We start from the raw sequence: 28,000 nt of genomic DNA, 5'->3' as shown, positions 1-28,000 counted from the left end.
GTGTAACAAATAAAAACCATCAATAAAGAAATTATCTCCTCTTTAATTTCAATACGACACGGCGCCGATGACGACACGACATTAAATGTAACACCAGATATAACTAAAATACACAGGTAAGTAATAATAAAGTTTGTAAAAGCATGACATCTCAATAAGATTCAATTAGTTAATTACGAAGCATCTATAATCGCCAATTCACATTATACCAGTCCAATGGCAGAATCATAATATTTTAATAGTCCATTGTGTTGCAAAAACACATAAGTGATTTAGTACATATTGTATCTATGAGCTGACGCCGCGTGGTTCCCGTTCCCGTAGGAATACGGTGATAATATAAATAGCCTATAGTCTTCCCCGATGAATGGGCTATCTAACACTGCAAGAATTTTTCAAATTGGACCTGTGGTTCCTGAGATTAACGCGTTCAAACAAACAAACAAACAAACTCTTCAGCTTTATAATATTGGTATAGATAAAAGAAATACACTGGTTTTTTTTTATATTTAGCTAAAATCGTTATCCTATATCAAACGGTCATGTAAGCAAATATAACATCCTATTTCCCTATTTCATCGTATTTATGAATAGGTAGAATTTTTATGAATATAAGTTATTGCTTGCTTCACTGAAATTATGTCAACAGGCTGTAATATGTTCATTTGATTGTAAAAAGAACAGATTTTTATTAAATCCCACGAATACAATGGCTTCAAGTTATCTAAACTTAACTGGAATAATGTCAATTGGCTATATTTTAGTTCACATGATTCCAATACAAATATTAAATAACTTGTTCAGATAGCATAACTGGAATGATGTGAACATGTCTTTATGATTTTTAAAAATACATACACTTATTATATCAACTAACAGAGGTTTGCATAAAATGTGACATTGTCTTCACCACCGTAATATATTTAATATTAAAAACACACATAAATACACTACAAAACTTATACATAGTTAGCATTTCATCTCACATTTCAAAAGGTGTCTCTTGTGATAAATTATATAATTATTATTTATTTTGTATGTTAGTAAATTTTAATTTAACATTTTCAATCAATAATTTAAATGCAAAAGGGAATGTTAAAAAATACTGATTCACGAAGTCTTCATTGTCATGGTGGAAATGAAAATAAAAATCTACATTTATAATATTGATATGACAAATTGATTGCTTTTTGAAAAAATCATTTTTATAAATAATTTAGTAAAATCAATAGCATGCAACTAGCCTAGATTGTGAATGAATGGTTTTTTTTTCTGAAACATTATTTTTTTTTTAATTAAAATAATATAAATAAAAATATACACTAACCGTGAAAGTAAAAAGAGAGATAATAATTAAAAAACTTTGAGGTTTCGTTTTAAATAATTTCATGAGGTCAATATAATTAATGGTATTAAGTATTATTGAACTTTTTATAAATATAATTATTGTGATTTAAATCATGGTGAAAAATAAATTAAATAAATTGATTAAAAACTATACCAATTTAATTTAAAAGTTAAAATTTAAATTTTATATTGCTTTTAGAATGCAATATTCAGCCAAAACAATAATTGAGATTAAATCAATTCTATAGTCTATAACAAGATCATAATAAAACAAAGTAATTAATTGATAATACATAATAAGTAAAAGTTTATAGATATAAAATTGTGATCTTATGAAAACAAAAAGAAAATAACTGACCAGAAATAAGAAATATAAAAACTCCGGCGCCACAAATATATTGCTAATGAACGAAATCAGTTTTTATTTTCGCAATCATGGCGTTTTTTTATTTTTCTGGTCACGCTATGTATATATATATTTCATTTATAAATTATTATATAAGTGTTACTTAATAGTTTTAATGAGAATAGAAAATATTTCACACCTTAGAAATTATTTCTATACTCATTCTACTTGTGAAGTGTTTTGCATTTATGATGAAAGCGAAAAGAGATTTTTTTTAATGTTAACAAATGAGCCATATTGACAAGTGATCTAGATTGACAAGTGAACTAAATCGGCAAGTGATCTAGATTGACAAGTGATCTAGATTGACAAGTGATCTAGATTGACAAGTGATCTAGATTGACAAGTGATCTAGATTGACAAAGTGTTTCACTTGTCTCATTACTGATTGAAGGGTCATTTTTTACAAGAAGGGTTATTTTTTTATGTATTGTGCCAATTTTATTAGTCCGATGGTAATGTGAGATTAAAAACTATTGCAGTAACAAAATGTACACTTGTGTTGATCGTACGTTATACAGCATGCGTTGATTTTGAGCCCATTTACACTATACTCGTAAAAATTGTCAGTTTACGTTAATTTGTTCATTTTGAGATGGTATTGTTGATTTATAACATTTAGGATGCCAGATCCGTGATTGGGAAGTTTAAGGTTTTGACACAAAAAATAATTTATTGCAAGAAACTCTGAGTTTGTTCTTATTGGAATATTCAGAGTTTGAGGTTAAGCTTGTGAAGCAAATCTTTAGATTAACATATTTTACTAGAAAACGACAAATGTTAGTTATAACACTGTCTGATTGCCTTGTTGGTGCTGTCTCCTTAATCATCATTAATTTTAATAGGGTTTGTCTGGATTGGGCTGTGAAATATATGATTTTTCCAAAGAATTCTTAGTATCAGTATGTGGCGGCAATACGTTGGTATGAAATACAGTGCTGGCGTATTATGACAAAATACTGTATTGTAAAAACAGTTGAAAATCGCAGTTGTTGTATTTGCTACATACAGTGTAGCAAAACAGTATCTAAAGATACAGTGTAATGTCATAGTAAGACAGTGCAATCCAAAGATTTTCTACTATTAGATATGTTATGTGCCTACAAAATCATTGCAAGAAGAGAGCATACATGCACAAATTTGTGTTTACTTATATTATATATTTATGTGTATATAGTTTTTACACTTCCTGAACACAAAACTCGGCGTTATAGACAATATTTAGGTATTATTTGTTTGAATAACTTTCATTCACAATGCGACAACACAACAAAATAAAATTAAGACAATTAGCCACTTTTGTCCACTAGTAGTATAAAATACTACTAAACATATCTAGTAGCATAAAATTTTGAGTGCAATCTATATTAAAAAAAAAGCTCAAACTCAATTGTGTATACTGACATCTGATCATTTATCAATGACTTCCCGTAATTTCTCAAAATATCGGCGCATGCTGTATAACAGTTATAAAACTGACCACGATTTGGTACCCCTGAAAATAAAATTACATAACACTTGAACGTCTATCACATCACATCCTGAACAGTCTTCACGGTATCTCGGAGTACACATTGACTTGCTCTCTGAACCAGTGGAAGTATGACGTCACGTGGAGCTTGGTGGCATTGAGTGCCAGCTCCGTCTTGCTCTGGAGTATCTCTGGTGCCCATTCACCTCTGGAAAATAATAATAAAAAAAATTATAACAGAGACGAATATCTTAGCATTCCATGGATTCACCGTGCAGGTGCCGGGTCCATCGCGTGGTAGAGAGAAAAACACCAAGCAAAGTGACTACTGGACTTGTGATTACAGGATGTAGGGTTAAGGAATTTCTTGACGATCGATCAACACTCCCCGTTCTCTGCTCGTGTTGTTCTCCCTGTCTAGCCAAATTTGGTAAGATCCTATCAGAGCAGCTTTGGATACTCGTTTTAATATGATAGCTGCACTTCTAGAGAGGCCAAGCTGCACTTCTAGAGAAGTCTTTAAGCAAGTTATAGAGAGATTTTGCTGGTAATCCTCTACCACCTACTTCTATAGTGTACAGACTAAATACACAGCCATTTTTAGTTAGTTCATTTGTTAGGTCATAATTATCATAACCACGTAAATTTAAATACTACTAAAACTCGATTTGGATAATAAATGGTGATAAAAAAAATTCAATTAGCTAACTTTTCAAATTATTATCTGGCTGTCACTATATTGCCATTTTGTTTTTTGCATATTTATTATTTATTATAAATTTAATCTATCGCTCTGCGCTTATCTCCAGAAATCTCAATGGATTTTTATACAACAATTAATATAAACTTTCAGAGCTTTTTTTTATTCTTTACAAGTTAGCCCTTGATTACAATCTCATCTGATGGTAAGTGATGATGCAATCTAAGATGGAAACGGGCTAACTTTTTAGGAGGAGGATGAAAATCCACACCACATCGTACCGGAACATTAAATCGCTTAGCGGTACATCATTGTCGGTAGGGTGGTAACTAGTCACGGCCAAAGCCTCCTACCAGCCAGACCTGGACCAATTAAGAAAACCTCAATCGGCCCAGCTGAGAATCGTACCCAGGACCTCCATCTTATAAATCCACCACACCCACCACTGCGCCACGGAGGCTGTCAGAAGTTTTTAAAATCAAAATAAAGATTTAATTTTTTTAAAAGCAATGAAAAAAGTAGTCCTATAGAAACAGAAGTCAACAAGGAAGATCAGCTATAACCGTGTCCCGACATGTGATTAAACACTGAAAACAGTAAAAGTAGTAACAAAACAAACTCACACAAAAACTTTCGTCTTCAAATAGTCAGCAGTCAGTTGGTAATAGTCGTTAGAATATTTTCTAACGGTCACAAATCCACTGGTCGCATAACCCTGCACCGTGTCTATCATCCCTGGAGCGTACTGCTCTATTGTTGCAAGAACAACCGGGGTCTTCTCTGCCACATAATCCTTCATATTCCCATATAGTATCCCGAGCTTCTTGGATGCTATTATAAGTGCATCTTTTGATAGCAGAGCGTAGGGTGTCACAACTTCAACTGTCTGAGCGTAGTAGATCGGTGCGTTGGTCTCCAGCCAGAGGTACCCTCGGGCTGACGTTGAGAGAGTCTTCTGCCATGCGTACTGACTTTGTTCTAATATCCCGAGATCTTTCATTAACTTCCCGGTTGTGCTCTCTGTAACAAAATGAAGTAATATTTAATAACTCTGCAACAATATGATAGAATTTTTTTTTTTTTTTATAAAAAGAATATTTGTCATATATTTGATAATAATATGACCAATATTCCCATTCCCCTCCAACTAGTCGGGAAAGACTGTGCTAGGAGTGGGTACGACAATAGACCAACGGGGCGGGGATCGAACCACCACCCATCGGTGATGAGTCCGACCGCTCTTACCGTTGAGCTATTGAGGCTATTATTGCTCTAGATGTTCTATATCGAAGGAATGGTATGGTACCATAACTCTTCTTTAATAATGTTTTTAAGAAGACTATTACAAACAATTCAAAACCAAGTCAGCTATAGCTTGGCAAGTTCATTAATGACACTCTCATGATACGCGGGCGACGGGGGAAAGACTGCGCTGGTGTGAAATCGTGCGTGCGGGGAAGTGAGGTGCATCAGTCGTGGGTTTTTCATTCATCGCTACACGCCCCCCGGCCCGCGCGTACCATCGGGGGTATTATACTAATAGCATTAACAACTGAGTCTTAGGGCCATAAATCATTTCTCTATATCTATCTCGCTTGCACTTATGGGTCTTATGGAGCCGTCTAGTGAAGGGTGTAACAATGAAAGACATATTATCGATAAGTAAAGTTTATTATCGTATCTTGTTCACAAAATTAAAAAAATTAACAATATTTGATTTAATATAATACATATTTCATATTATATAATTATTAACTAAATAAAATTAATCTTCATCTGAGTCTTCATCATCAGAATCTTCGTCTTCTGCCAAATTTATTATATATTAGTATCCATAGTGCGCAACGAGTAACACATGAATGTATTTATTTAATTGCAGTAAACACATTTATAGCAAAAAAAATACGCAATGCAATTACATTAGAAACCGACCAATCAGAATCGTCCAAATCATTATTGACTCATCATTAGCACGTGCGCAGGTAGCCGTTTATCGATAATTAGGGTGCGCAGGTAGGCGCGCTGCACATTCCTATCTTTTTTGACTTTTATGACCGGACGACTCAGATGATAATGCGCATACTATAGTTAGTGTTCTGTTTCAGAGCCTATTCAATGAAAGCAAACAACAAATCTTTCCTCTTTGTAATATTAGTGTATATATTTTAAATATAAATTTAATTTAAATTTTAATTTTAAAAACTATAGCCAACGCCCCCGCGATTTCACCCGCGTAGATCCCATTTCCGTGAGAATGCGGGGTTAAAATATAGCCCATGACACTCACAAATAACGTGACTTTCTAGTAATAAAAGAATTTTCAAAATCAGTTTAGTAGATCCAGCTATTCCCTTAACAATACCACTATAGATGTCAAAAATAATTCTGTGTAGGAAATTGTAGTCTGGGACGGATATGACGTCGCTTGATCTCGTGTTGGCTCGTGCCGACGCTAGGTGGCGCGACTTGTTTCGTAAAGAGTAGGGATTTAGAGAGGGGTAGCGATCAGTTGCCGATATAAGTCCTTCCCGCCAACTGAACCGCTCGTCGTCCGGTCGGCTTCAGAATGCTCGTGGCTTTCGAGTCACATATTTTCTTGTTGAGTAACTCTTTATGGGTAACTTAGGATAGGCGGGGAGTGACTTGAGTGGAAAAGGGGAATGTTTGTTAACTGTCAAAGAATCCTTTAACCCTACACAACGTTCACAAGTGCGTGACTCCACTCAAGGTCATTCGCTGCATTTCTAGGGTCTTATTTTGGTTACATTATTATTGATATTGAGTTATTGATTTGTTTATTAAGTTGTCCTGACAAATGTAAATCATACTCTTTGTTTGACATTGGTTTTCTTATTTTTTTAATCCACTTCTGAGTCTGCTAAAATCTGTTATTCTTTGGTACTATATAAAGTTAAATTTTATTTTTTTAATTATTATTTATCATGTTTTATGTACTCTGACGTAGACTAACATTCATTTTGACATGTATAATTTTATGTTTATTTCAAATTTAAATTGTATTTCGTAATCAAAACAATTGTATGATTGTGGGTAAGTAATATATACCTACTCAAACAATTATATATATTGTAAAATTTGCGCGCCCATTTATATGGCAATACACTATGACTTTATATTTGTATGACCATCTTGTATATTTAAGTGTATTATGGCAAATAAAGTTCATTTAATTTCAAAAGTGGTACTCTAAATAATCTATTAACACTGCATACCAAGTATGTTATCTCACTGATGCGTCAATGTTGTACAACACTGTAAGTGGTCAATAGGTTAACAGCACGTGCTATCTAATCTGCCGTGCCTCTATTTTCACAAACAATTTCACTTATCACCACGTAATAAGTGATGTGGCTACTCTGAGTTGGCTTAAAGGGTATTATACATAAAATATTGATAATTTGTTGTTAAGTAAGCATTTTTATCTGTATACTAGCTGACCTAGCCAACATTGGTATTATCATGGGCAAAGGTTTATGCGAGAATATTTCAAGCAGGGAAGATGAGGTACCCTACAAACAATCAGAGTTACAAGCCTCTGGCATTGCTTGTAGTTATTCTTTGCCACTGGAGGGTTTATTGCCTTAATTCTTGGTGGGCATTGTAAGCCTTAATATCTTGATATAAAACACTTCTACTGAAAATACCACCACAAAAGTCGACTGTCTTTTTTGTTGACAAATAATTTTATCCCTTTAATCCCATGTTTTAAAAAAAATTAAAGTTTAATAATTTACATATATTAGGTACTTTTTATAAAAGTAAGTCTTCAGCTGGGATTTTCAGTCTATCTGTTCACGAAAAACTCGAAACCGCATGAAAATCATTCAGGATTTTCATGCGGTTTTCATCATCATTCCACTCATGGAAGGTTTAGGTATATAATTTGTCATGGTTTTGTGTAAATTTGTTGAAATATGACAATTATAATAATTATTGGAAGTGTTGTTTGTTAGAGTTAGAAAGGTTTTCACATGGGTGAAGTCGCGGCAATTTGCTAGTGTGTAAAATTAAAATAAGTTATTCTGTCTTGAGTGCAGAATATACCAGAGCCAATACATGGAACATGGATCTTTGTAATAAAAAAAATATTTACTATTTAAAGTCTAGACTAGATATCAAATAAAAATATTATTTGCTTTAAGCACTTCATTATACAAAATTTATAGCTTTAAAGGCTTGATAGCATCCTAAATTATTTCTGTAGATTTTAATAATGATAATGATAATTTTATACTCTGTTTTTGTCTTACACTAGCTGTTCCACCCGGTGGTTTCCTTTCCCGTAGGAATACAGGGATAATATATCAAGCCTAAAGCCTTCTTCGACAAATGAGCTATCTAACACTGAAAGAATTTTTTAAATTGGAACAGTAGTTCCTAAGATTAGTGCGTTCAAGCAAACACACAAAACTCTTCAGTTTTATAACACTAGTTTGGATTCAAACTGTTCTGTTGAAGTATAAAAATATAACACAATTATACATATACATAACATGAAATCATTGTTGTGGTATAAATCCAGCCCTTTGAGTACTCTTTCAAACAGACAGATTTGCCGTCTGAATTATTTATATGTATTGGTAATATTGAACGGATTTGCTATCTATAATGTTATCTTTATGGATTCAATCCATAAAATACACATTATCAGATATATGTATATAAAAAGAACTATCAAAGGTCATACTGTACCTATTCTTTTATCAAGGTCACAGCTCAGCCTCGAAAACTTTCCATAGATCATTTATATGAATGCAAAAGTTTATTGTCAATCAGGCATGAGCAAGGTCTTTATTATATAGCAAGGCTTTTCTATTTAATGCTCAAGCTTGAGGTTTAAAAAAAACTACTATTTTCATTACTATTTACTACAGCCTTTCTTGATGAGTACTGTTTACCAACAAAGAAATTAGAAATGAAGGTAGAAAATGCATATCATTTCAAAAACTTATTCATTTTTAATTATATATTGTTAGTTAACAAAATGTTATATAAAATATATTAACAATATCTAAATGTTCTAAGCTTATTAATCAAATTTATTTTCATTAATATAAAAACAACTTAATTATAATTATTATTAGGTGTGAAATGACTAGTGATTTATACCCTAATTTTTAATTTGTTTATTGGTAAACAGTACATATCAAGAAAAACTGTAGTATAGATTGTCATCAGATCATAAAATCGAAAAATTTTTAAAAACCTCTGAAGGTCATGTCATTAATTACACTCTCAATCAAGTCGTCAATATTTTCATATCATAAAATGCCAACTATCTGTGAGGAAATCATAAAAAATTGTAAAAAAAGCACAACAAAAGGCAAACTCGACATCCCAATTGCCTCACTAGCTCACTGCTGGTAGCACCGTGAATCAACCACCTGAAGCGAGCTGACATGCTGGTTGAGTAGGTGTCAGCTATAGTTCTTTTGTCAGAAACTGTCCCAATACCACTGAACTCACCTGCTCATAGTCTAAAGACTGATTGCAGTTTTTTTTTTTTTGCAGATGCCAAGAACAAAAAAAAATATATACTCACTGGGGAAGTTTCCTCCGACTTTCTGCACATCATATGCAACCAGGCCAGCAATGCCTACCAGCAACAGGAAGCTGGCCCACAGCCAAGGGAACCTTCTAGTGCTCGTCATCCTGTCTAGAATATCCTGCAAGAAAAATTTATTGTTACACTAGATAATGGAATTCAATTTTTCATTGAGGGAACAAGTACAGGACACCATCAGTTAGTGAAAAACTATTGTTTAACTAGTTGTCCCTGTCTAATGAGTCCAAACATTTGTACCAAGGTCGAGTTCAAATTTGGTGTAAATTTTAATAAACACAAATGCATTTTTAACTTCTGTTCTGGAACAGGGAACAAGTTAAAACAAATTTATGAACCTGCCATTAAAACTTTTTATAAAATTGATTGAATTTATTAATGACATTGCTTTGACATTGCAGTTTTACCTGCATACTTCCCAATTCCGTGAGAATATATGGATAAAATGTAGCCTGACACTTACAAATAATGTAGCTTTCTAGTGGTAAAAGCATTTTCAAAATTGGTTCAGTACATCCAGAGATCCCTCTACAGTATACTCTATAGATAGTATAAACAATGGTGCTTGAGGAAAGTTATATCTACTTTCATATTCATACAAGAAGTAAATATATATTCATACAAGAAGTAATATAGCTATATTGTAAAGAATGATGACTTTTAAAAAGCAAATGTTAAGTTTATTGCAGGCTGTTCTCAGCAGAACCTGCCTTCTAAACCAATAGAGTCTAAAATAGTCAAATTTTATGTTTAAAAAGTGCTTGTAAACTAAGCCTACTTGACAATACACAAATTTTTTGACGAGTCAAAATTTGAATAACACAAGAGACATTTCATACAAGCACAAATTCATACATTTGGCAAGACATCAGCACAGCAGCAATGCATTTATCAATGTAACAAAACAACAAACTATTTCATATAATTTCACAGTGAACCTGAATTTTCTGTATTAGGAATAGCAGTTCTTTTTTGTTACTTATTTGCTACCCGCAAGTATTTTATCGAAAAGCCTGTCTGCATTGAAGAAACCGACAGTCAGGGAATGCGGTTTTAATCTACCGTTGTGAGCCATTTAAAAAAATCTTTATATTCCTCGATCGCACGGAGCATGATACTGTGCTCGCCTATTGCCCTTAGTTTTTTTACATGTCACGTAATGGATACGATGGTCGTCCATTTAGTCCAGTCAGGTGGTTAAACAGACTATTTGTATGGATTTATTTTTTCACACTAAATTCTTGACACAAATTCTCCAATCCACACAAAAAACTCAACAACAACAAAATAAAATATGGAATGAGTTATTGTCATCATTATTACCTGCCACCTATAAATAAAGACCATCAAAGCAGTGACATAGCCTTGCTGGGGCCCTATATCAAAATTAGTTGGTGGGCCCAAATTAAGGGTAAAGATTTCTCACAAAAGAAACAAAAATGCTTGCTTATAATAATTATACAGCGACTTGACCTGTTATGTAGTGTTTCCAACGTTTACAGTGTCTACGCTGAACCGGAGAAAAAAATGGTTTTACTTTTGTAATTTCTGTAGCGGAAACTATGCATGGTTTTTATTTTTGGTTTTTATTTTTATATATATTAGTAAATTATACCTTTGTAGTTAATTTTGTATAGAGGGGCATTCAAAGGAAGATTGCTTAGGTCATCAAGTTATCATAATCTGTCACTGATTGCATTCCATTTGAAAATAAAAGCCTTTACACCATAATCATTACTAGTAAGTACAAGAACTATGACTGTCAATAGAATCATCACAAAACAACATATCAATTAGAAGCAAGCATTCTAAAACAATCATATGTAATATATACCCTGAATCTTCATACATAAGGATAAATACTACTTTAAACGGGTAATATTCCGTACACGCGATCTCGGTTACAAAAAAAAGGCAAATCAACAATTCAAATCATTAAATGCTCAATTTACCTTGTTCACAACACAACTCGCACACGTCGGAAATCTTAAAATACAAATATGTTCTCCCGCAAAGGCAAACTAACGGATGTTAGCATTGTTTTACTGTTACAACTCACCGACGGACGAGGTGTATTAGAAACTAATATTTGGGCGTTCGGACTACTTTGTCGGGGCAAAAAGTCGTAATTCAACTATCGCCGTCGAGAAAACGAGATGTACACTTTTAATTACTTCTACGCATAATTATCACCGTAAAACGCCCTATGAGAACTAGCTAAGATATAAAAAGTAATACGTATTCCTCAACTCACCCACAAAACTTTTTTAACACAAAAACTTTGAAATAATACGAGAAGTGAAAGTGATACTAAAAACTTCGTTCGCAACACAAAATCGTTTCGCAATTTCGATTTTCGAACAAAATGTCAATTCTTTCGAAGTGTCACGAAATGACCTCTTCTTTTGACTTGTCATTGATCGAAAGTGAACGTGTTGCCATAGAAAAAAATATACTATTCGGACCTCAATATGTTGCCACGTTATGGTAATTTAAATGGACGAGTCTACGGCATTTTTGTATTAGAATATTTCATGAAGATCATTTTGTTCACGATTACGGGTTAGGATTAGGTGTATATAGTTATCACGATTATAGGATTATTGATCGGGATAAGTTATATAATTATTGTACTGAGGTTTTTAGGTAAGTAATTGAATTCTTTGACAATAAATGTTTGTTGTATTCAACAAATTGTATGCCTGAAAAATGTGAACGACTCGCGTGGGAAGTAGGCAGAGATGTCGTGTGACCACATTACAAATCCTGCCGCATTCCATTTTGTTCCCTATTTTGACACTTTTGAGCACGAATTGTGCGGCATAGGAAACAACATATTGGACAATTACTGGTCATAGATACATATAGTCGGATGCAAAGTCCATGACGTCTCGGAAATTAGCTGCGGCTGTCATTACAAACAGGTAATTTATAAAGTAAGCTAAAATCAAGACGCGTGAGGATGCTGCGAGTGGGAAGGATTCCAGGGGTGATGCATTACCGTCGCGCCTGGGTTACCGCTGATACCTAAAACGTTGTATTGCGCATCTTCCTACACGATATTCCGAAACGTTATAAAGTTTGCATCCAATCAAGTAAGTACTTGAAAGTTTAATGAAAAATAATAATTAGTTACCTACTCTTAATAATAAATTACAATTTAATGCGTCAATGCGAACAGCGAATGGAGAATGGTACTAGGAGCGCAAAATCATTTGAAACTTCGTTACATTAGAGCTTTTATATATACAGACTAGCGGACCCGGTCAAGCTTCGTTTTGACATAAGTGCACTTATTCTCTACCCCTACCCTACCCTACCACTACCTCTTGACTCTTAAACGTTTGTATGGGAAATAGAAAAGAGCAGTTTTTAGGGTTTTCCCGGAAATTATTTGATTTTTTCTCACCTTTTAAACCTTCCCTATACCTACACGAACATTTCAAGGCCAAGATAAGATAAATCCGTTAAGCCGTTCTCGAGTTTTAGCGAGACTAACGAAAAGCAATTCATTTATATACCTATATATAGATACACTAGTTTTTGTTTTATTTAAAAATATCAAATAGTAATGATTTTACATGCATTCAAAGTTTGCATAAATATCGACTTCCGCTAACGGTTGCGATATTGTACGTGACGTCATCACTCAACATTTGCTCACCTGTTATAGGCAATTTCGTATTTCTGCCTTACCTACTGACGAAGTAATGGTTAAAATTGAAAAAATATTTTTGTGTTGAAAAGCATATTTATCGATGAAGGCTATAAGCTACATAAAATCATGCTACAACCAATATGAGCAGAGCAATCAAAAATGTGGTCAAAAAGGGGAAAATAATGGTCGGTCGTCGGCTAGTCTTCTTATTCTTAATCTTAATATATAAATGAGAAAGGTCATTCTCACAAATTATACTTATTGGTCGTAGCGTAATGTTATGTAGCTTATAGCTTTCCTCGATAAACGGCTTAAAAAAGGCTTATAAAAGGGCTTTTCAACACAAAAAGAATTTTTCATTTCTAACCATTAGTTCGTCCGTAGGTAAGCCCGAAGTACGAAATTGCCTATAACGGGCGAGCAAATGTTTTATGATGACGTCACGGCGTTAAACGCGAGCTGAACACCGTGCGCTCACTTTAAAATTCTATTTCTCGGGAATAGGGATGATGACAGTTTTTTAAATTGTATATAAATTAAGAGTATACTAATAGTAAAGCAATTTTGTAAAAGGAACAGGATGTCTGCGATCATTACTTTCGGAGCTACAGGGATTTAAAGAGTCAGATTTGCGGCGCTGCCGCGGATCCCTGAAAAACGCTCCATACAAAATGGCTCGAAAAAATGACGTCATAGGCAATGAATGATCGTTAGATTTGTATGCGCGTTCAAACAAAATTACTAATATCTTTGTTATTTGTGCGTTTATCTTTATAGTTCATTTATTAAAAAATGTCCCATTTAATGTAAGGAAGCTAAAACTGTATAAATTTTTATCTAATTACGATAAAAAAAATTTAATAGTTTTTGAAATTTTATAATCTCATTTATTTTGCAAATATCCAGACAATCTTTGCTTTTTATTTATAAATTAGTTAACATTGACCCTATTTATCCAAATGTATCATAAAAATCAATATATTCCAACCTAGTCATCATCCCCATTAATTAACGTATCCAAATAATACTTTCACGAGAATTTTTTATTTTCAACGGAGAATACAGAAAGCTAACACTTAAAAATAGTGAACATTCTCCATTATTGCAAAATTAGGTTTGTGTTTGTAGTATTGTAGCTTCTCTGTTGATTAAGGAACCCTAAAAACATACTTATCAAGCACAACCTTACCTGGCATATCTTATTGGCTTTGACAACGGTCTCGTCTTTCTTCTTGCCCTTCAGAGTTTCCCCGCAAACCTCCACGAATTGTGTGACTGTCGTCTTCAATGACTTCTTCTTCAGTCTTGGACTAACCACCTCCCAATTTGTATCTGCACGAAAAGTTGCATTTAAAACAAACCTTGATAAAACCCTCATAGGCTATATTTCCTATGGGAATACGGACATAAAATGTAGCCTATGTTACTTGCTGATAATGTAGCCTTCATGTAAGAATTTTTAAAATCAACAAGTTGTGAAAAAATAACAACTTCGTCCGGAGTTCAGCTTTTCGCAAATCTCACAAAAATTATAGTTTATTTTCGAAATAAAATGTGTTGATCCCAGGTATTATCTATTATTGTTTTAAATTTCAGCCAAATCGGTTCAGTAGTTGATCGGTTAAACATACATATTAGTCTATTGTCGTACCCACTCCTAATACAGTCTTTCTCGACTAGTTGGAGGGGGAATCTGAATATTTGTCATATTAAAAAAAATATGGCAAATATTTAAAAAAAAAGTCTCACCAATATATTCTAATAAGGTTGCAGACTGTTTGCTGCATCTATTGAAGAGTTGCCTCCAGGTTGCATTGCAGGAGTCGTCTTTATGAAGGCAGTCGACCAGGCATTCCACCAGGACCCTGTGGTAGGGGTCCAGGGATGGGCCGCTGAGGTACTGGTTGGGTAGCTTCTTCATCAGGTGGTTGAATGGCACTTGGAGTTTGTTGCCACTGTTATTGAAATAGATGTCCTGCAGGAAAATGTTCCAATTAAATAACAATTAATAATGGGGATGATGACTAGGTTTGAATATATTGATTTTTATGATACATTCGGGTAAATAAGGTCAATGTTAACTAATTTATACATAAAAAGCAAAGATTGACTGGATATTTGCTAAATAAATAAGATTATAAAATTTCAAAATCTACTAAAAATATTTTATCGTAATTAGATGAAAATTCATACAGTTTTAGCTTCCTTACATTAAATGTGACATTTTTTTATAAATGAACTATAAACATAAACGCAGAAATAACAAAGATATTAGTAATTTTGTTTAAACGCCCATACAAATCTAACGATCATTAATTGCCTACGACGTCATAAGATCGTACCATTTTGTATGGGGCGTTTTTCAGGGATCCGCGGCAGCGCCGCAAATCTGGCCCCGAAAATCCCTGTGGCTCCGAAAGTAATGATCGCAGATACCTTGTTCCTTTTACAAAATTGCTTTACTATTAGCATACTCTTAATTTATATACAATTTAAAAAACTGTCATCATCCCTATTATGGTTTTCTTATAAGAAAAAAATTGATAACTGTTGTCACAGCTATAAATTTTTTTCTGGCCCAGTGGAAAGTAAATATATCCATATATATTTTAAGCTTTTGAAAACTTTTATGCTTTTGAATTAATTTGATTAAATTAATTGATTATGAAACACGGCTAAAACTCACGTGATATAAGGTCGGAGTGTGCCCGACTAGTTTTGAACCCATACGGGGCCCTTAGTCATGAGCTTGTTCTCGCAACGCGGCACGATCCAAACTGTTTGGATTCAAATAAGATGGACAAGAACCAGCTCATGACTAAGGACCCCGTATGGGTTAAAAACTAGTACACATACTCCGCCCTTATATCACGTGAGTTTTAGCCATGTTTCTTATTCAATTAATATGAATAACACTCACAATAGTTTAAATTCTAAAAAAAATTGATTAAAACCATTTTTTTTGGTAATTTTAATATTTTGAATTTATTGAATAATTAAACTTGGAAAGGAGATAATTGAACCCTTAGGGGTTCATGTTGTTGTCTTCTTAACAAGAAAGAAGTCCTATCTGATATGTTAAGTGGAATATGAGTGTCGATTGCCCTGCAAGTCTTTTATTCGAAGATCTCAGATGCCTATACTATTACCAACAGTTAAATTGACTACAGACCGAATCACATCAATACTGTTTAGTAATAGAAATTAACACAGTCGTAGAGCTTCAGTATACTAGCTTGGTCACAAATAGCTCTAACGGTTTTTAGATAGCATGGGTACAGTGACAGTTGCCTTATGACGTCCATACTATGCACTATTATAGCGAAACGCAGCCAACTTTCAAGAGCAAATCGAATTGTCACCTGCACCATGTCTCACTTACCTTATATTTACTCAATTGTTTGATAAGCTCGTTTGACAGATCCTTTGACAGTGCATTCCGTTTGTTGTTGATCAAATCGAACATGGCGACCAACTGGTCAAATGTCACCTTTGTACTGGCCATGCTGCTGTGCCTAGCTAATATCTCCTCCAAATAATTTATTGCGTATTTTGAATAGTTCTTCAATTCTATTATTGGGAGGAATAGTTCTTGCCAGGCTGAAAAGAAAACCTTTACTGTAATTAACATTTCAATCAATCAATCTCATTTCTGAATCGATTATCAAGCAACTACATAGCCCTACATTATGTGTATGGATTGAAACCAACAAATTAAAAATGAGGGTATAAATCGCTAGTCAATTCACACCTACTTTAATTAAATATATTATATCATCATCATCATCATCAACCCATATTCGGCTCACTGCTGAGATCGAGTCTCCTCTCAGAATGAGAGGGGTTAGGCCAATAGTCCACCACGCTGGCCCAATGCAGATTGGCAGACTTCAACACATGCAGAGAATTAAGAAAATTCTCTGGTATGCAGGTTTCCTCACGATGTTTTTCCTTCATCAATTGAGACACGTGATATTTAATTTCTTAAAATGCACACAACTGAAAAGTTGGAGGTGCATGCCCCGGACCGGATTCAAACCCACAACACAACCTCCGGGATCAGAGGCAGAGGTCATATCAACTGAGCTAACACGGCTTATATATTATATAATATTTCTTTAATTAATGAAAATAAATTCGATAAATAAGCTTGAAACAATTAGCCAAATAGCCAATGATGACAATTTGCCAATATATTTTGAATAACATTTTTTAATCCAACAATACATAACATAAATAAATTATGAAATAACATGAGTTTTGTGCCTTCATTTCTAATTTGTTTGTTTGTAGTACACATTCCCATGGGAATACATAGATAAAATATACCCTATAACACTTACAAATAACATTTTCTATTGATAAAAGAATTTTCATAATTGGTTCAGTAGATCCAGAAATTACCCCCTACAACCTCACAAACTTTACCTCTTTATAATATTAAATACAGTAATTATTATTTATTAATCACTTTCTGTAATTATTAATCACTTTCTTACTCAAATTCTCCGTGACTGTCCTTTTCTGGTTATACTATTATTTAAACAGACAGTTTTCAAGTCATTTCAGCCATAGAATATGAGTACTACATTCTGTTTTAGATCTTAGTTATTTAAGACCAACAAAGTCCCCATACAAAAGAGTATGTTTTAAGATGAACTTTATCACAACAAAACTACCTTGATAATGTCATAGATAAAAATATATCATTATGGATAGCAAAGAGTATTTTATGTACAGCTTGAGATAAAATTATCAGTAGTTGACACTATTCACTGTACCGTTAGAACAACAAAAATTTATTATATTGTATGAGTTTATGGTTTATTTTATGGTTGCCCAAATTCCAGATTACTACAGGATTTTTAATGACTACTACAGGAGAGGGAATATGGAGCTAATACCTACCACGCCGCTCCAATATGGGTGGGTGGGTTTAGAATAAAATATTTTTTTTAACAATTACTGTCAGATGTATAAAATAATGACCAGGACCAACTGTATAACATGTTTAAGTTGGAGTATAGACAGGGGGGTGTAACACCATCAACTTCCCAACTCAGAATTTCAACTAAAAATTTCTTAGGACAAAGAAAAACTCAATATTTCATAGCCCAAACCAGGATCTCATGATTTGAAAACCACATAGGCTAACCACTAATCCAAGCCACAGGACCAAGATTATTTATTAGGTAGTTAGTAGTTACCAAGTTAGTTATTATAGAGGAATAATATTATATAAAATATTCAATCATTATATAAAAAAAAATATATTTATGTAAAAAAAACATATGCCAATTGCAATATTTTTTTTTTTAAAAATTCAAGTTTTAAGTAATTTTTACATACCTTTCATTCCCACAGCGAAGTTGCTAAGACCACCTTGTCCTAGAACCCATAACAAGGACAGACCAATTGGAGGCCTATTTTGGTAGGAGTTTCTCAGGGTAACGCTCTTGGCTATGGACGCAACACAGAAGTCTGGGCTATCTAATGCTAGCATCTGGAGAAGTAGTCTGTGTCCATTTACTGATTGGCCTAAAATAAATACAAGATATACATTTTACAAAGAAAACTAAGTGATATAATAAATAGAGTAGTAGGTAATGTATTGCATTTCAACATATTTTTACTTTGTATCTGATAAAGTAAAGTTAGCGAGGGTATGCCGATAAAAATGTGTTGGTTCCAATATTCCAGTCATGTCGTTATCGAATGAGCGATGTGACATCGAACTGGCATACAAGGTTGTTGAACTGTGCTGTTCCAAGATTATGCCAACCGTTTGTCTTTGTAGTGATGAGACAAAAACTAAGCAATAATGATGAAAAAAGTAATTGAATATGTTTTTATGTCCCATTTGATCATGACCTGTTAGAAATGCGATATCTGAGCAGCCAATATTACAAGCTACAAAGCTGATGTATGTTTTCAAGAACCGTTTAAAGAAAGAAAGAAAAGAAAAGAAAGAAAAGATCTTTATTTTTAAGTAATGCCACATATCACATTAAATCTAAATTATAACATATTATTTAAATTGTTATGTATCAGACATATTAAGTAGTAATCATGCAATAAATAGTTTAGTTTAAAGAATACTAATCATTCCAAATACATGCCCAAGAGGTGATTTTTAAACCCAATTACATGCAATATTTGAGCCACAGGGGTGCTAAAATGCAACCAACCAGATAATCTTGTGTAGAGAAATACACAAAAGGGGAATACCCACAGGCCAATACTACAACATCAGCCCCAGGAACCCCAGGTATACCCCCATATAAAAGTATATGGAGATGATATTATGATGATATAAATAAGGATCTGGTTAAATAATTGGCTAAATAAAAGTGTGTTTCTTGAAAAAAAAAACATTTCTTTTTATCAATTTTTGCTTAAAAAGTTCACCAGTGTATTAAGTAACATTTGAAGATGAATTTTTATGTATTACTTTTTTCCGTTACCAACAAGCTCAACAAACAAATCAATCATAAGTCTTCAAAAACTGTTGTAAAACTGTATGGTTAACAATCTTTTCTTGTTGCCTTATTACGGTTATGATAGGCCAGGGCTGGGGATGGGCATTTTCTTTTCAACAAAAGGTATTGCTAACAGAAATATAATATAATTAGCTTTTACTTTCATAGAGATGAAAGAGATGGGACTGGAATAACTCTGCCACAATTGGTGTACATTTTGTTTATTTCTCATCACTTTGTTGTATCTAGGGCCAGTGCAGGCTATTGAATTTAGAGTGATACTGGTTAATTCTGTAGCTATCATTATTAGATTTTAATAATAATGACTAGAACCTACATCTTAACATGCTTTTAGATAAGGTATAATACTGCCAATCTCCTAACTTTAAGAATTATCTTTAAAAAACTCAGGACTGTATGATTTAAACAGACCGACCCATATGCTGACCGCCAAACCAATATTATCTCTAGCCATACTAACCTCTAGTCATATCATTAGCTATTGCAGTGAGGGTGACATCAAAGAACAATTGTGTATTAGCCTTCCCAGCTTCATGCAACACATTTTCCAAAGGCTTCCTTATTGCTGCAGGGATGACAGATAGGGGGTAATCTAGGGGATAGTTGGAGAATGTTGGATCATCTATGTCTATCTGGGTTTTGGAGTTGAGGAAACTAGCTATCTCTTTCAACCAGACCAGTGGTGCATTTGAAAATCTCAGTTTGTTGCTTGTTATTATGCTTGCCAGCTCTGTTGGGTCAATCTGGAAAAGAAACAAACGTTCATATGTTAAGTGGTTCATGAGTCTATGAGCACACTAAGTACTTGTCAATCAAAATAGAACTGCCTTGAAATTATAATATGTACTTCAATAATAAAATTAATTAAAAATTATTAAATCACAACACCCTTCAGACACTAGGTGTTAATGTATGACTTCAGGAAAAAGGACTAATAATTTTTATTTGTCATTTTAACTTTATTTTCTCCAAGAGTTCAGATATTGCAAGAAGTCATATCAGAATTAAGCAAAAATTGGGTGTATCTAAATATATTCTGACACTACAAATAGCAGATTTCTTTGAACCCTCACTTGTTATAAAATGTGAAGGTTTAAATCTTCACAAGTTGATTTATGTGTAATATTTTCAATAATATTATAAGTAAAGTCTTACCGCTTCTAGGGCTTCTTCAATGGTTTTAGGGGGTTTAGGCTTCGCCGGTTCGGCCTTTTTTTTCTTCTTCTCCCCATTCTTCTTATTTGCCGATATTCTGGTGTCGTCTATCTCCATTCCGGAGTAGTAAGACTTGGGTGGCACTGCAACATAAGTTTTGCAGTTATTGGGATACATTATTAGCGAAATATCTAACATAATTTGATAATAATGAAATAAACTTACCGACGTCTTCAACTTTTGGCCCATTTTTGTTCGGCTTTTTATCTTCATCTTTAGCGGTTTTCACTTTACCATTTTGAGACTTCTTGCTTTTGCCAACAACTTCCCATTGGCCGCTCGACATTATTAAATTATTATTGAGATTATTTAATTAATTTAATTCAAATATTTTTTTGTAAATATAGAGAAAGCGACAGGTTTACACGTCAAAAACAATGCAAAAAACGTCAAATTTGAAAGATGAAGTTTGCAGTTTGCTCTTATTGGCCCGTTTGATTCCACTTCGACAAAACGTGGCATCGCGTGCACAATGCACTTCAAAAGTTATTTCGAAATAATTGGAAAGAAAATTGTGTTACTTAATAAATTGTAGTAATAATAATGCAATAAATAAAGTACCAGTTACTATATTATTTAATTGGACCATAAAAAAATCTTCAAGTCAATATTCTTGCGATTTAACCGGTTGCTGTTTATAAACGTAAATCGTACTGTCATTAAATGAAACTTCAAATAATGAAGTGTCAAAATGTTGTCAATTGATAGAAAATATTCATTTTAATTTTTATATTTATTTTCTGTGCTCTTGTCTGTCTCAGCTGCTGTCTTGAATTTTCAGTAAATATTTTATTTGTAATTTCGAGTATTTATTATTACTGTGCTTTGTAATACAACGAGTTGCTACCATATTGAGTAGAGTACAATAGTACACAAATGTTTTTGTTTTATGAAAAATTCAAGTGAACATAATCATGGCGAACAAGTTATTGATGGACGATATTACGAATAATTTGAGGGAAAGGGTGTTTTTCGCAGCGAGGGATGGAATGTCCCTGACACTTTACGCTTTGTTATACGAGAAAAGCATTGACGAAATTGACGAACTCCTCAACAGCGTAAGTAGTTTACAATTTACGTAAAAACGATCATAATATTTTGCATTTGCATGTAGTCAAAATTGTGGTGTAACATGTATAATATCTATTTATATCGAGATAAATCAGATGATACCTTGATTTTATGCGTGTCATCATGCGTTCTTTAATTATTTTTTTGCGTCGTTTCGACGTTTGCTTTCGCGTTACGATGCCACTTCGCTATTTCGTTCACGCGGAGCATGTGTGTAGACGATTGTAAAACTATGTTTATTTGATAAGCAACCATTAGATAACTTTCTATACTATATAGCTTTATATATAAGTAATTTTTAATTATTCATCTTTTCACTGTTATCTACATTTTAGAAGTAGAAAATCTCATTGAAATCAAATATTTCTTTTATTTATGCAACTACAAATTAAAAAGAAAAAAAGATTTTTGTCAATAAGTTTGTATGTTTTGTTATAAGAATGGTCAATTTAAAAAAATGTGTTAATCAATCCGACTTCTAACATAAAATCTTAACCAGCTATATTTGTCAGCTGTGTAATTTGTTAAAAAAAATTAAATCTTTAACCAAAACCTATAAGAATCTCTATAGATTCTAATAGGTTTTGTTTTTAGCAACTTTAAGTCTTACCATTAAGGTTTAAAGTATCAAAGGCCATTTATAAGTTATAACATACTAGCTTAACCCTGCAGTTTCACAAGCATATTTGCCTTACCTGTTGTATTACAGGTATAAAATATAGCCTATGGTCACAGCCTGACGAAGCCTGAAGCATATGTGTAACTTTCTATTGGTGAAACAATTATTCAAATTGGTTCAGCAGTTTCATTGCCTATTCAATACAAACAAACACTTTTGTTCTTTATAATGTTTATAGCACATAATATTTGTTTACATTTTTAAATACAAAGAAACAGGTCCATTTTATGGTTAAACATCATAGTTTTTTAATTCTGTTTATAGTGGACACCCTTAGACCTCGTAATCTAGCCCTCTCGTAAAATCTGTTTTTAGAGAACATCTATTAACTATAAACTATGTCCATGTCAAATTTCATCTTTATATGTCAAGCAGTTTTTTAAATTTTGTGATGTGTGACCTTTCGCTTTTATATATTTAGATTTATGTTATATCAATCCACTAAAATCATTTAGCAATTAATACAATTCAAATTTATGAGATCCAAACTGGGTTATATGAATTGATCATCAGAATGGGTCATTTTCTTTGGTCACAATTTTCTTCAATGTCACTGACAAACAGTTATAAATTAGCAGAAAATGATCTAGAATGTAGATGTCAGATTCCATCCAAATCCATTCAGCTTATTATGTGGGATTTGTGACAAACATGCAACAAAAATTCATTCTGTTGTTTGCAAATTGGGATTGCAATGTTTGTATTCCTAGTTCCTCACAACAACAAAACGCTGCTACCAACATATTTCCTGTAGTTTTCATACATTTTATATGGACTCGCCGCATACGGTTGACGCTTGTGGCCACCAAACGCTACAAGTGTCGCTGCTCGCTTCTTGTGGCCTGCACTGGCCACTAAACGCCGACACAAAACGCCAACACTCGCCACTCGTGCGATTATGATACTGAATTGTGTCAATAATACAAAAAAGCCACCAACCACAAGTGTCGACTACTGACCACAAGTGGCTATCGCGTGCGTCAGTACTTTTGTGGCCCCTTCTTGCTTCTTGTAGCGGCGTTTGTGGCTGTCGCGTGTAGCCCGTGTACGGCGACACTTAATAAATATCACTGTGTATTGACAATGGGGATGATGACCTGGTTTGAATATATTGATTTTTGAAGGTCAATGTTAACTAATTTATACATAAAAAGATATTTGCAAAATAAATAAAATTATAAAATTTCAAAAAAGTATTAAAAAACTTTTAATAATTAATCGTAATTAGATGAAAATTCATACAGTTTTAACTTCCTTACATTAAATGTGACATTTTTTAATATGTGAACTATAATCATAAATGCACAAATAACAAAGATATTAGTAATTTAGTTTGCACGCCCATACAAATCTAATGATCATTTTGTACCTACGACGTCATTAATTCGTACCATTTTGAATGGGGCATTTTTCAGGGAGCCGCAGCAGCGCCGCAATTCTGACCCATTAAATCCCTGTAGCTCCGAAAGTAATGATCGCAGATACCCTGTTACTTTTACAAAATTGCTTTACTATTAGCATACTCTTAATTTATATAGAATTTAAAAAACTGTCATCATCCCTATTTCCCTATTGTACAATCCCTTTAGTGTTGTTATATAGAGTTTACGCTGTATATGAATGTAAAGTCAACATAACGTAAAGGAACATAGTGTTATTTATATCCGGATGTGAATGCTCTCGGTTCAATGACATGCAAATATTGTACAAACAGAAATACTAATGATAACACAAATATACCTTGCCCTTGACTTCGTTGAATTAGGTTTGTTGGTTAATTCCTATATCAATCAACCACAATCCTACTAATATTATAAAGGCGAATGTATTTTTGGATGTATGTTACTCTTTAACGCCGCTAGTACTGAAGCGATTTGGCTGAAATTTGGAATAGAAATAGATTTTACTCTGGATTAACACAGGCTACTTTTTATCCCGAAAAATACATGGATTCCCGAGATTTGGGAAGATCTTATGATTTTGATGGTATGAATGTTACTTTTTAACGCCTCAGCTACTTAACTGAATCACTTGAAATTTGAAGTAGAGATAGATTATATTCCGGATTAACACAAAGGCTACTTTTTATCCCGGAAATATCCATGGTTCCCGAGGGATTTGTGAAAAACTAAATTCCACGCGATACAATACACAATCCGTAATACGACACGATATGACCCCTGCCTCCGATTCCGGAGTGTGTGGTTTCGAATCCGGTCCGGGGCATGCACCTCCAGCTTTTCAGTTGTGTGCATTTTAAGAAATTAAATATCACGTGTCTCAAACGGTGAAGGATAACATCGTGAGGAAATCTGCATTCTTTAGATTTTTCTTAATTCTCTACGTGTGTGAAGTCTGCCAATCCGCATTGGGCGAGCGTTGTGGACTATTGGCTTAACCCCTCTCATTCTGAGATGAGACTCGAGCTCAGCCGAAAATGGGTTGTAACGACGAAATTCCACGCGGACGAAGTCGCGGGCGTCCGTTAGTAATTAAATAAAATAACAGTAAATAATGTTTGCAGGATGTTTGTTGCGATGGAGTGAAGTGCACACCCCTAATCGCTGCCGCGAGACACGGTAGAGAGGGTGCCGTCAGGATCATCCTCATGAAATTCCGTCCGCCCGTCCGACTCGAGACCGAGGGCACTGTCAAATTTGACGAATATGTCATAGAAGGTCAGTTTCCTTAGTTCCGTATTGGATCTGTAGGCTAATTCACTAACTTTGTCATATGTTTTCTCAGTTGATTTGACGTGTATTTTAATAAGTTGTTACTATAGACCAATTTAGTGAATAGGCCAGCAGGTCAGTTTGCTTATAATTCACTGACTTTGTCATATGTTTTCTCAGTTGATTTGACGTGTATTTTATTAGGTTGTTACTATAGACCAATTTAGTGAATAGGCCAGCACGTCAGTTTGCTTAGTTCTGTGTTGTATAACATAGTTGCAATATTTTAGAATTTTAACTATCGTGTGTATTATTCATAATAAGTGATTATGAAACACGGCTATTAAACACCCTTATGGGGCCCTTAGTCATGAGTTCTTGCAACGCGGCACGATCCATACAGTTTAGAGTGTTTCATAATCTATACTTAATATTATAAAGCTGAAAAGTTTGTTTGATTGAACGCGCTAATCTCAGAAACTACTGGTCCGATTTAAAATTCTTACAGTGTTAAATAGCCCGTTTATCGAGGAAGGCTGTAGGCTATATATTATCCCCACATTCTTACGGGAACGGAAACCACCCGGGTGAAATCGCGCGGCGTCAGCTAGTCAATTAATGAGTTTTAATAATTTACTCTTGAACAATGTCTTTTACTATCTCTTAACAACTTGGCATTTCGTTAAATTGCCCGCATGCAGAAATTTAAAACGTAATTTTTAATAGCATTTATAATAATATTAATTATAATAATAATTAAGAATGAGAGAGAAAAAAATTAAGTAGGTAATTTTTTCAAAGAAGGATCAAATTGAGATTCGACTTCTCAAAGTCAGAGACAAATGAGGGTCGAGTCACGCGCTGTGTAGGGTTCCGCAGTTGTTCGTCACCAATTGTGACTTTTAATCGGATTATACCCAATTTTAAACACTGTTTTTAAAATTACTGTAAAGTTTTTTTCAAGAACATCATTATTATTTATACTAATATTATAAAGCTGAAGATTTTGTTTGTTTGTTTGATTAAACGCTAATCTCAAAAATTCTTTCAGTGTTAGATAATCCATTTATCAAGGAAGGCTATAGGCCTTACCCCTATTATCCCCTTACCCCTACGGGAACCGGAACCACGCGGGTGAAACCGCGCGGTGTCAGCTAGTCAACCCATATTCGGCACACTGTTGAGCTCGAGTCTCCTATAAGAATGAGAGGGGTTAGGCCAATAGTTCACCATGCTGGCCCCGCACTGGGCCAGCATGGTGGACTATTGGCCTAACAATATTGGCAGACTTAAGAAAATTCTCAGGCAGGTTTCCGCACGATGTTTTTCCTTCACCGTTTGAGACACGCGATACTTAATTTCTTAAAATGCACACAACTGAAAAGTTGAAGGTGCATGCCCCGGACGGGATTTGAACCCAAACCCTCCGGAATCCGTGGCAGAGGTCATTTCCGTTGGGCTATCAAGGCTCTTTAAGAATATATCCATAAAAATATTTTTCAAAATTTTATTTTACAATTTTGTACACCTACCAACTGATTATGTACATACTTATGCTAAACAAGCCAACACCCGGTTCCACAGCCTATTCCTGCGAGAATACGGGGATAAAATATAGCCTATCTCACACAAAAAATTCGTGGCTTTGTTAAAGGTAAAAGAATTTTCTAAATCGGTTCAGTAGATCCAGAGATTACCCCCTACAACACTACAAACTTTACCTCTTTGTAATATTTGAATGGATTACATCGTTCTAGTATGTTTCTAAAGTAGCTCTGAGCTCAACCGTGAAAGGACGGATAGATGGACGGACATCGCAAAGCTGGATAGGGTTCCTTGTTGATTTTGAAAGATGAATCATGTTTTCATGTATCTCTTTTAAAAAAACACACACATAAATCAAGACAAACAAAAATAAAATCCTAAAAACAAGGTTATTTCCGTAAACGCGACCAAATCTTGTACATCTAAGAACGTTGACTTTTTCCATGTAACTACATACATGCGTACATTAAATGGCGATATTATTAGCAACCTTCAGATGTGTACACAAAGACGTTGCGATATGTAAGTCGCTCGCTCGTTTCTTCACTTGGCCCAAATCCAGATCTTTGTTTCCAATGTTATTTGGTGCAATTAATGCGCTCTTAAACGTTGGGCATTGCTGTATTGATACTATGAAGTCATGTTTCACCTTTTAAGGCCAGACGCAAAAAAAAACATACATACAGCCGAACGTAGAACCTCCTCCTTTTTGGAAGTCGGTTAAAAAGAGAGGTCTGTCTGTCTATCTGTGACACCATATCTCCCGAACATTACCATATTTTTTTATTATCAGCCTTCTTGCATGGACTTCCAAGAACAACGGTTTCGTTGTTCTTCAAGTAGGTCAACCAACACTGCGCTTTCTTAAAGTCTCCGAACTTGGTCTTGGTTGCTAACTATGATTGATTAGAAGGCTCAGAGTCACTCAGCGGGCTATGGAGCGAGCTATGCTTGGAGTTTCTCTTCGTGATCGAATCAGAAATGAGGAGATCCTCAGACGAACCAAAGTCACTGACATAGCTCAGCGAGTCGCGAAGCTGAAGTGCATGCCACATAGTTTGAAGAGCCGATGCACGTTGGGGTCCCAAGGTGCTAGAACGGCGACCCCGCACCTGAAAGCTCCCGAATGGATGAAGCGATTTCAATATGTTT

The 28,000-nt window shown here is 34.1% G+C and overlaps 2 protein-coding genes across 4 annotated transcripts in view; one reads left to right on the top strand and one right to left on the bottom strand.

Moving 5' to 3' along the window:
- Nucleotides 1–23: 23 nt before the first annotated feature.
- Nucleotides 24–21,284, bottom strand: LOC112042941 (transmembrane protein 214). The gene is made up of 10 exons (XM_024078168.2): nt 21,047–21,284; nt 20,822–20,964; nt 20,127–20,409; nt 18,516–18,704; nt 16,549–16,766; nt 14,916–15,141; nt 14,356–14,498; nt 9,488–9,611; nt 4,548–4,944; nt 24–3,432 (listed from the first exon to the last, which is right to left on the bottom strand). Exons 1-10 carry the CDS (start codon nt 21,165–21,167, stop codon nt 3,306–3,308), a joined length of 1,971 nt encoding a protein of 656 aa, XP_023933936.2. The 5' UTR covers nt 21,168–21,284; the 3' UTR covers nt 24–3,305.
- A 327-nt stretch (nt 21,285–21,611) lies between these two features.
- Nucleotides 21,612–28,000, top strand: part of LOC112042940 (protein fem-1 homolog B) — a 32,607-nt gene continuing 26,218 nt past the window's right edge. For 2 of the 3 annotated variants that reach the window (XM_024078167.2, XM_024078166.2), the window contains exons 1-2: nt 21,614–21,939; nt 25,156–25,309. In XM_024078167.2, the coding sequence (XP_023933935.1) occupies nt 21,796–21,939; nt 25,156–25,309 (298 nt within the window). In that variant the 5' untranslated portion in view covers nt 21,614–21,795. Of the gene's footprint in view, nt 21,940–25,155; nt 25,310–28,000 lie in introns of all 3 variants that reach the window. The other variant, XR_008251896.1, reaches the window with a different exon arrangement.

This window comes from Bicyclus anynana, chromosome 20, assembly GCF_947172395.1.
Source record: "Bicyclus anynana chromosome 20, ilBicAnyn1.1, whole genome shotgun sequence".
In the NCBI taxonomy this organism is placed as follows: Eukaryota; Metazoa; Arthropoda; class Insecta; order Lepidoptera; family Nymphalidae; genus Bicyclus; species Bicyclus anynana.
The sequence above is the reverse complement of the archived record's forward strand: the minus strand, read 5'-3'. Positions and strand labels throughout refer to the sequence as shown.

What these genes read in the sequence shown, in the direction of transcription:
- LOC112042941 (XM_024078168.2), bottom strand. Translation starts at nt 21,167, where the DNA reads ATGTCGAGCGGCCAATGGGAAGTTGTTGGCAAAAGCAAGAAGTCTCAA. An exon ending in AGTCGGAGGAAACTTCCCCA is followed by an intron (nt 4,945 to 9,487) that starts GTGAGTATATAT and finishes ATTTTGTTACAG; the next exon opens with AGAGCACAACCGGGAAGTTA. An exon ending in TTGAAGACGAAAGTTTTTGT is followed by an intron (nt 3,433 to 4,547) that starts GTGAGTTTGTTT and finishes ATTATTTTCCAG; the next exon opens with AGGTGAATGGGCACCAGAGA.